Below are 9,759 nucleotides of genomic sequence, written 5' to 3' on the forward strand. Positions count from 1 at the left end.
GTAGAAATGAAGTGGAATAATGAATATTCTCCGTTTGCTCCTCTCTCCGCAGGCGGCCACAACGTCACCATTTCTCTGCAGTCGCGGACCGGGCACACGCACATGCCCTCGGTGGTCGGCGTTCTGGTCTTCACCCAGTTCTGGTTCTGGTTCCCCCTCTCTCATTTCCTGTCGCTGGCTTTCACCCCCACCTGTGTCATCGGCCTCAACAAGGACCTGAAGGTATGAGCTGCAGGAGCGTTGACGGGGGCGGGAGAGGGTCGGGGGCAGCGGGCAGAAGCTGCTGGGGAATCAGCTGCTGACTAGGGTGGCGGCTGGAGATCTCCCGCTATTACAACCGATCTCCAGGCCACAGCGATCAGTTCCCCTGGAGAAAACGGCCGCTTTGGCAGTTGTACTCTTGCAGTATCCAGAACGGTCACAAATGGAGACAAGAGTGACAGGGGGTGGAGCTGTACCCCCCTCCCCACCTGAGTTTGTGCTTTGGATTCAGAATTGGCCTGTACGCTTGGGTCTTTGGAGGCATTACTCCCCCAGATCCACATAAGCCAGCCAACCACAACCCTAGCTACCTCCAAGGAGCCAGCCCAGGTGTAAGAACATAAGAAGAGCCCTGCTGGATCAGACCCAAGTAATATAAGCGCAAGATCATATAAGTGCACGTAAAAGGTTAATCTTTCAAGCTTCCTCTGTAGAGAGGATCTTGCCTTCCCCCCCCCCCCCAAAAAAAAAGTTGTGGAAAAGAAGATAATCTGCCTCCATCCGTGCATTTCAGCTGTTTCATGGCACGGTTGGGGAAGGGACAGTAAATCAGCAAGTTTTTAGATTTGGGGGGTTTGAAGTTGGCCTCTTCCCCTGGGGCAGAGGCCGGGGAGTAAGAAAGTGCAAACTGAATGGAGACTATAATTTCATTCTTTGCCAACTCCTCAGCGCAGGGAGAGCTTCCCTCAGCATTAACTGAGGGAAAATGGCTTTTGAGCTTGGAGGGTAGAGATGGCTTATTGTGCCTGCAGCTGCTGCTGATTTGCATCGCCCGCCTCCCACACAGGCCTCTTCTGTCATCTGAATCAGGGCTCTGTGTGTTCCCCCTATTTGCGATGATATCGTCGGTGGGCTTCAGCTTCCAGAGAGACTTGGCTTTCATTAAAAAAATGTTTTTGCCCTAATGATAAGTCTGAAAACATGCAAGGAGCACCTGCTCAAAGCACAGACACTCCTTAGGAAATAAATTAGGAAAAACCTTTTTACAGTAAGAGTGGTTCAGCAGTGGAATCAGCTACATAGGGAGAAGAATAGTTGGGTTTTTATGCCGACTTTCTCTACCACTTAAGAAAGAATCAGACTGGCTTACAATCACCTTCCCTTCCCCTCCCCACAACAGACACCCTGTGAGGTAGGCAGGGCTGAGAGTGTGGGACTAAGCCCAAGGTTACCCAGCTGGCTTTGTGTGTAGGAGTGAGGAAACAAATCCAGTTCACCAGATTGGCCTCCACCGCTCATGTGGAGGAGTGGGGAATCAAACCCAGTTCTCCAGATCAGACTCCACCACTCAAAACCACCACACCACTCTGGCTGTCATGCTGGAGGTGGTGAGCTCCCCCTCACTGGCAGTCATCAAGCAGAGGCTGGACAAACACTTGTCAGGGACGCTCTAAGCTGATCCTGTATTGAGTGGGTGGGTGGACTAGATAGCCTGTTTGGCCCCTTCCAACTCTATGATTCTATTCTTCCCAAAGCAGCAGAATAAATTTCACAAAACAATGAAACATGCGCTTCAGCTTTATTGAAGTAGTGTATTCGTGGTGCAGTTCTTCATTTCTTTGGCATCAAATAGGTATTTGGGTTTTTTAAAAATTCTTTTTGGAAAATAAAATCAGTATTAGGTGGACCACAACTCTCACTCCACGTAAGGCCGAAGGCATCTGTGCTGGTAGTCTGCGATTTACCAGACAACCTTTTAAGCTTCTATCATGGGCTAGAGATGGGCTTTTTTAAAATAAAAGTTGAGATTACCAAGAAACCAAAATTAGTGGCCAGTGCCATGTTCTCTGCTCTCCCACCAAATCGTTGCATAAATTCAGCCCCATATTAGATTTATCAGAAAATCTCTACCCACCCACCCACAATATGGACTGTTACTTGAAGTATGTCCCCCTGAGAGTTTGTGTCACTCGGTCTTCTGGCATCCGCCCTGAAGAAACATCAAAGCGAGTGACTCGCGGCTTGCACCCTTGTTTGGCCTTTCCATGTCGAGATGGCTTTGGGTTTGTTTCGACAAGGAATCTTCCAGCATCTGCCTAGCTGAGCAAAGCTTGGTTGTTATTCAGCAGCTCACAGGAATGGCACAACCCAAAAACCTCTGTTGGCAGCAATCCCGCAGCTCCTACTCCTGTTACATTGTTGATTAAATGTCTCATCCTGTCGATTGCATTGACTGACGCTGCATAATCTGCCTTGACTCTCAATGAGAAAGGTAGACTGTAAATAACATAAATAAACAAATAAGTTCAGGCTATCAACTCTTGCCATATATCTGTAGCCCTTATTTTGAAAAATTAATAAATGAGAGAAGATTAGGCTGAGGCTGCCTCCTAATCCAGTTTCTACCTTCCATTCGTGGTAAGAACATCATAAGTAAGTAAGAAAAGCCCTGCTGGATCAGACCCAGGCCCACCAGGTCCAGCAGTCTGTTCACACAGTGGCCAACCTGCTGCCTCTAGGAAGCCCACAAACAAGACAACTGCAGCAGCATTCTCTTGCTCATGCTCCACAGTGCCTCATATAATAGGCATGATCCTGGAGAGAATAGGTATTCATCATGACTAGTATCCCTTTGGACTAGTAGCCATGGATAGTCCTCTCCTCCATTAACATGTCCACTCCCCTCTTAAAGCCTTCCAAGTTGGCAGCCATCACCACATCCTGGCGCAGGGAGTTCTACCAAAGGAGGTAACCTGCTTCTACTTTTTTCTCTAACAACAATTTCCAAATCATCTTCTGTGTTCAGATGCCAAAAGTGCAGTACAGATCCAATGTCAAGCCTTCCACTTTTGCCTACCCAGCCCCCTTGGAGGTGCCGAAGGAGAAGGAGAAAGAAAAGGTTTGTGTGCCCTGTCGGGGCCTTGCTTTGGCTGTGGTTTGTTGTCTGTGTGTTGTCAGGTGGCCAGGAAAGAAACCCCTTTTGCCTCTTGGATTCTCTCATGGCCTTATTATCGCTTGGGGGAGGGTGGGACGCTTTGGCATGGCTGGAGACATGCACAGATGGGCTGCACCAGCAAAGATGAAGACAGAACAAAACAAAAGGTGCACAAAGAATCTTCTAAGATGTTTATTCAATGATCCCGGTGCAGTTTAGCGTCGAAACACTTCCTCGAGACCAAACCTTGCTTTTAACAACCGCTCAAAAAGTTTCTCAGACTGCGATGCAGGAAATTTAAAACAGCAAACCAATAAAAATTGGGAATTTCCTGCATTGTGCAGGGGGTTGGCCTAGATGGCTGTGGTGGTCCCTTCCAACTCTATGATTCTACAAAAAAACCTGCAGAAGCATTTTGAATGACTCCCCTAAGAACCCCCAGGCCCTATGGACCATGAGCTGCTCTGGGCTTGCTTTGTCTAAAGACGTTGTCGCTGTCCCTCACAGGTGTCCACTGCTGTGCTGTCCATCACCGCAAAAGCCAAGAAGAAGGAGAAAGAAAAGGAAAAAGAGAAGAAAGAGGAGGAGAAAATGGAAGTGGTAGGTATAGTTGCGAAACATCTCAGCTTTCTTCAGGATTTCTGTGATGCAGTGTTGAGATAAGATGAACCGTGGTGGAGAGAGCGTGCCTCCGTGGCAGAGCCTCTCTTTTACTTGCAGAAGGTCCCAGGTGCAATCCCCGGCATTGCCAGCTGAAAAGATCCCATGGTAGGTGATAGGAAAGACCTCCACCTGTGACTCTGGAGAGCTGCTGCCAGTCTGTGCAGGCAATACTGACCTGGATGGACCAAGAGCCTGATTTGGTATAAGGCAGCTTTATGTGTTCGTGGTCCGGCTTTCTGGGCTTAAATGGTCCTCCCTCCCTCCCTCCCTCCCTTTTTGGTTTCAGCCAGTGTTTATTTATAAGTGGATGACCTATAAGGAATCGTCCGGGAGGTGCGTCTTCTGTTGTCCCCATTTTCATCATTTTTCTCATCCTCCTGCATCTTGAGTTCTGAGGAGGTCTAGATATCCAGCCTGTTTGCTACAGTAACCCAAAACGGCACCCAGAATCTTGCAATAGTACCGCACAAGTGTTTGGGTGCCATTGGGTGGGTTAAGGGGGAAAGGGGTGGATTTTTCTGTATACTTCCCCCCTCCCCCCCAAGTATGGAGAACCCTCTCTTCCATTTTTGCCTGGCCCCATTGTCTAGATTTCTCTGTCCTCACAGAGGCTAGGACTGAAATCAGACACAGTGGTCCTACTGTTTATGTCCCACCCCTCCAGTGGTTAGCTCTTGAAAGTGGCTCATGCAGAAAACACATAACAAAGTGCTGCTACAGGGTCTGGAACTTCTGCCAAGCGAATGCCTTAGCCTAACCTACCTGTACTGTAATACACTTGGCTGCGCCCTTAGTCTAGCAACCTGAGGACGAGTTCAAGGAACAAACTTCTCCTCCAACTCCAATATCCCAGTGGCTTCTAAAGTAGCCACATGGTAGGAGCCGAGCCGAGTTATCTGAAGAATTGCCCCTTTTTTCATAGCTCACAGGAGACTTTTGGGCTTGCCGAGAATGTGGTGTCTGGAATCCACCGAACTTGGAGAAGGAATTAACGGCATCGCTGTGGGCAGTTTTCAGCTTCTAGCCTCGCTTGCTCATCCCGTCCTCTGCCAAGCATAGGGCCTTTTTTGGGGGGCCCATAACTCAAGGCCGAAGTATCTGGAGCTTGCATGGAGAGAGGGTGAAGCCATCCCAGTAACAGGACAGGTTCTTTTAGCGGTGCCATTGCAAGTTGGTAGGAACAGAGGCCAGATTGCGGAATTGGATTAAAGAGGCTGTTTTGGCGCAGGATGCCGTGTTGCCCCCATGGCCAAAAGACCTGGAGTGAGTTCTGGAGGCAGGGGAATGAGCTCAGCAAAAAGGGGGAGGCCGTTGCCTCCTCCTGAGATAAAGGTCCCTTTTAAGTACTCTGCTAAAGGGAGCTCTGACTCTTGAAAGCTCATACCCATAGAGAGCCAGCTTGGTGTAGTGGTTAAGAGCAGTGGTTTGGAACAGGGGACTCTGATCTGGAGAACCAGGTTTGATTCCCCTCTCCTCCACATGAGCGGTGGAGGCTAATCTGGTGAACTGGATTTGTTTCCCCACTCATACACACGTAGCCAACTAGGTGGCCTTGGGCTAGTCACACTCTCTCAGCCCCACCTCCCTCACAGGTTGTCTGTTCTGGGGAGGGGAAGGGAAGGTGATTGTAAGCCAGTTTGATTCTTCCTTAAGTGGTAGAGAAAGTCGGCATATAAAACCCAACTCTTCTACCCCAAAAGTCTTGCTGGTCTCTTAAGGTGCTGTTGAATCTAGCTGTTCTACTGCAGACCAACATGGCTGCCCTCTGAAACAGTTTCCACCGGGGAACTGATCTTTGTAATGCGGAGATCCGTTGTAATTCTGGGAGAACTCCAGGCCCCACCTGGAGGCTAGCAACCCTTCCTGTAAGGGAGGGCAGCATAATTGTTCCCATATTGTTACAGCTGAGAGAGAGAGTCACTTGCCGAAGAATCACCCAGTGATGTGATCTGGGGACTTTCTGGCTAGCACTCTCAGGCCCGATACAGTGCTGTCTGGACGATCATGTCAGTGTTTCGGCTCCCGGTTTGCTATTGTCCAGACCATTTTTCCTGAGTCTCTGGGAATTTACAGCCTCCTTCCATGTTGTCCAAACATGTGACCAGGCCTCGTACCTGCCAGAGAGCAGGGGAAACATGACACGGGCCTGGAGGTATTTTAACGAGGCCGCAGGAGGCTTTCTTCCAGGATCGTGGGCCACTGAGTACATCCAGGGAGCAAAATATCCTTGAAATAGCCCCCCAGGGGGCCATCCATTCTTGCCCTTCGTTTCTGCCATCTTACAAGACAGGTTTAGAGCCCAGAAAAAATGCTCTCGTTGAGTTTGGAATGGGAGAGGATGCTCTGAAGAAACATTCCAGTTTCCTGACCCCGAGCCACTCTGCTCTCGTAGATCGGGCACCCTGGCAGCGTTGGTCCAAAAGGGCCAGCATCAGCATACCCAGAGTAGGGGCAGCTGTCTCCCTTGCCCCAGAGTAGGTGCAGCACTGACTCCCTTGCCCCACAGTCTTCCCCTGCCTGCCCGCCCACACACCCTTGCCCCCTCCCCACACAAGCACTCCTCCTGTGCTGCCTGTGTTCCTGGCTGAATATCCTGCCCGGTGCCACTTAGGAAGAGGGAGAAGCCGGTGTAGGGTGGTGGCAGCTGCACTTCTGGTGACTGTGGGAGTAGGCAGGAAGGGAAGCTCGTTTAGAGGGACTGGGGGTAGGCAGGCGAGGGGAGGGCCCTGTCCACAGGTACACCTGTGCAGTAATTGAACAAGAGCAGGATGCCACAAGCAGCATAAACCTCAAAGAAAGTACGGCTGCCTTACACTGAATCAGACCGCTGGTTCATCAAGGTCAGTATTGCCTACTCAGGCTGGCAGTGGCTTTCCAGGGTCCCCAGCTTCTGTGGTCACGGTCTTCTCTGTGATCTGCGGGGAAAAGAACAAAATGCAAGTTTTCGGGCTTACAACGACACACGTGAACACACATGAAGCTGCCTTCTATTGGATCAGACTCTTGGCCCCTCACAGTCAGTACTGTGTGCTGTGACTGGCAGCGGCTCTCCAGGGTCTCAGGCGGAGGTCTTTCCCATCACCTACTGCCTGGTCCTTTTTAACTGGGGATGTCGGGGGCTGAACCTGAGACATTCTGCTTGCCAATCAGATGCTCTGCCACTCACCTGCAGCCCTCCTCATCATGAAAGCATGAAGCTGCCTTATTCTGAATCAGACCACTGGTCCATCAAGGCTAGTATTGTCTATTCAGACTGGCAGTGGCTATCCAGGGTCTCAGGCTGGGGTCTTTCCCATCACCTCCCACCTGATCCTTTTAACTGGAGATGCCGGGGATTGAACCTGGGACCTTCTGCATGCCAAGCAGAGGCTCTGTCACTGAGCCACAGCCCCAGGGAATGAGGGGGGCACTGAAAAGCCCACTGGGGCCCCTGGATTACCTGTTGTGCTGTCTCTACATACCCTTCTCACTGTGAGGAAGGTGCTGCAGAGGAGCCGAACACAAGTGCCGTTGAGGTGCTTGAAATGGCCCCTGAGCATCAGTGGGGTGTTGTCCCGGTGCCTCGTTGCAGCCTTGAGTTCTGTCCTCTAGCATGAAGGTCTTCCTTCCTCTTCCTCCTAGGAGGAGACCGAAAAGAAAGAGGAGAAAGAGAAGAAGAAGGAGCCCGAGCCTTCCTTCCAGCTGCTCGACAACCCAGCCCGGGTGATGCCTGCCCAGCTCAAGGTCCTCAGCATGCCGGAGAGCTGCCGCTACCAGCCCTTCAAGACCGTAAGTCCCTCCTACGGCCACTAACCCCTCTTGGGTCGAGCGAAAGGAGCCACCCCTGGGGAGGCACGGTGGGAACATGAGAAGCTTATCCAAGGGACAGGGCAGGCTTGAGAAATGCTGGTGCTCCTGTCGTATGACTGCCCTCCAGGGTCTTCCAACTAGACATTAGTAAGAATTTTCTAACAGTTAGAGCAGTTCCTCAGTGGAACAGGCTTCCTTGGGAGGTGGTGATCTCTCCTTCCCTGGAGGTTTTGAAGCAGAGGCTAGATGGCCATCTGTCAGCAATGCTGATTCTATGACCTTAGGCAGATCATGCGAGGGAGGGCACCTGAGCCATCTTCTGGGCATGAAGTATGGGTTACTGGGGGTGGGGAAGCAGTTATTAATTTCCTGCATTGTGCAGCTTTATTTATTATTATTTGTTTATTATGTGCAGGGGGTTGGACTAGATGACCCTGGTGGTCCCTTCCAACTCTGTGATTCTTTGTGCTTCATGCACATGGAACAAGCGGGGCCACAGCACAGCACAGTTTGATCGGCAGGAGGCCCAGCTCCCATCAGGGTGGTTCTGCCAACCAGGCACATGGTCAGGCAGCCCAATGCAGGTGATCTAATTCACCATTGTGTATTTTTACCGTTATGGGATGGCTGGGGTGGATTTGGATTTTCTTCACTGGATGCCAGATATCTCTGGCCGTCCCTGGCTCCGGCTCTCCTCGTGGTGGTCAGCGGGCCGGATCGAGTCTGCCCCACAGACTGTCTGCCCATCAGAGGTGATCCTGGAATGGCTAAAAGGAAGTCAGCAGCTGCTTTACAACCTACATGTCCACTAGAGTATCCCTCTTCCAGTTAACCTGCTGATCAGAGGGGCGGGTGTGTGTGTGGCTTTTTAGCACCAAGGAGGAGAGGAAACCAGCCAGCTGCTCATCTCAGGAGTAGGCTTCTTATAACCTGACCGCTGAAGAAGAAGAGTTGGTTTTTATACCCTGGCTTTCTCTGCCTTCAAGGCTTACAATTACAATCGCCTTCCCATCCTCTCCCCACAACAGACGCCTTGTGAGGTAGGTGGGGCCGAGAGAGTTCTGAAGGAACCGTGACTATAATTAAGTACCCAAAGGTCAAGAAAAAAGTCAACATCCAAGGCCAAAGGTTATAAAATGTAAAGGTTGTATCAATCCAAAATATGTATTTATTTATTGCAGGCTAAAATCAATAATATATATAAGGCCCTACAATAGCCTACCAAACCAACATGTTCATGTAAATATATATTATTGGTTTTAGCCTGCAATAAATGTATACATATTTTGGATTATTACAACCTTTATACTGTATGGCCTTGGATGTTGATTTTTTTCTTGACCTTTGGGTACTTAATTCTGTCGTTTTTAGGGTTAAGTCCCCCCCCCTTGTTGTTGGTGGAATTGTGACTAACCCAAGGTCACCCAGCAGGCTTCATGTGTAGGAGTGGGGAAACCAAGCTTAGAGTCTGCTGCTTGTGTGGAGGAGTGGGGAATCAAACCTGGTTTTACAGATTAGAGTCCACTGCTCTTAACCATAACACCAAGCTGGTCGCGCAGCTATGATCCACTGTGGGCTGAAAGGAGAGGGATCTCCTCACCCAGCTTGGAGCAGGAGCATCCAAAAGAACACCCCAGAGACCGACTTTGTGCTTCCGTTTCTCTAGCTTTCCATCGGAGGCATCATCGTCCTGCGAGACACCAGCGAGGACACCGAAGAGCTGGTTGAGCCAGTGGCAGCGCACGGGCCAAAGATCGAGGAAGAAGAACAGGAGCCGGAGCCCCCAGAGCCGTTTGAGTATATCGACGATTAGGATGTACGGAGTACATGAAACAGTAAGAACTGCCTTCTGGGATAGGACCCGGAGCCCACCCAGCGCGGTGCTCTGGTCTCCCACTGGAACTAGCCAGATGCCCCTGGGAAACTCACCAGCAGGGCATGATGGGAGCTAGCTGCCCTCTCACCTTGGTCCTAGATAAACTGCCTCTGGACATGGAGGCTCTATTTGATACACCTGTCGTCCATGAATTTAAGAACTCTCATTTGAAGAAGCCGCTTAGGATAGTGGCTGTTGCAGCGTTCTGCAGCAGGCAGCTTCATAGTCAAGTGTTGAGTTCCTTTCAATCCAGTGCTGCCAACTGGCCCTGCCCCTGATATCCATGGGTAGAGAA

General features: G+C 50.4%; 1 protein-coding gene across 1 annotated transcript in view; it reads left to right on the forward strand.

Moving 5' to 3' along the window:
- Positions 1–9,401, forward strand: part of PSMD1 (proteasome 26S subunit, non-ATPase 1) — a 102,791-nt gene extending 93,390 nt beyond the window's left edge. Inside the window, exons 20-24 of the mRNA XM_056850351.1 lie at positions 53–222; positions 3,008–3,100; positions 3,644–3,736; positions 7,421–7,567; positions 9,255–9,401. Coding sequence (XP_056706329.1) covers positions 53–222; positions 3,008–3,100; positions 3,644–3,736; positions 7,421–7,567; positions 9,255–9,401 — 650 coding nt within the window. The remainder of the gene's footprint in view (positions 1–52; positions 223–3,007; positions 3,101–3,643; positions 3,737–7,420; positions 7,568–9,254) is intronic.
- Positions 9,402–9,759: the final 358 nt, after the last annotated feature.

This window comes from Euleptes europaea, chromosome 5 (genome assembly GCF_029931775.1).
Source record: "Euleptes europaea isolate rEulEur1 chromosome 5, rEulEur1.hap1, whole genome shotgun sequence".
NCBI lineage: Eukaryota > Metazoa > Chordata > Lepidosauria > Squamata > Sphaerodactylidae > Euleptes > Euleptes europaea.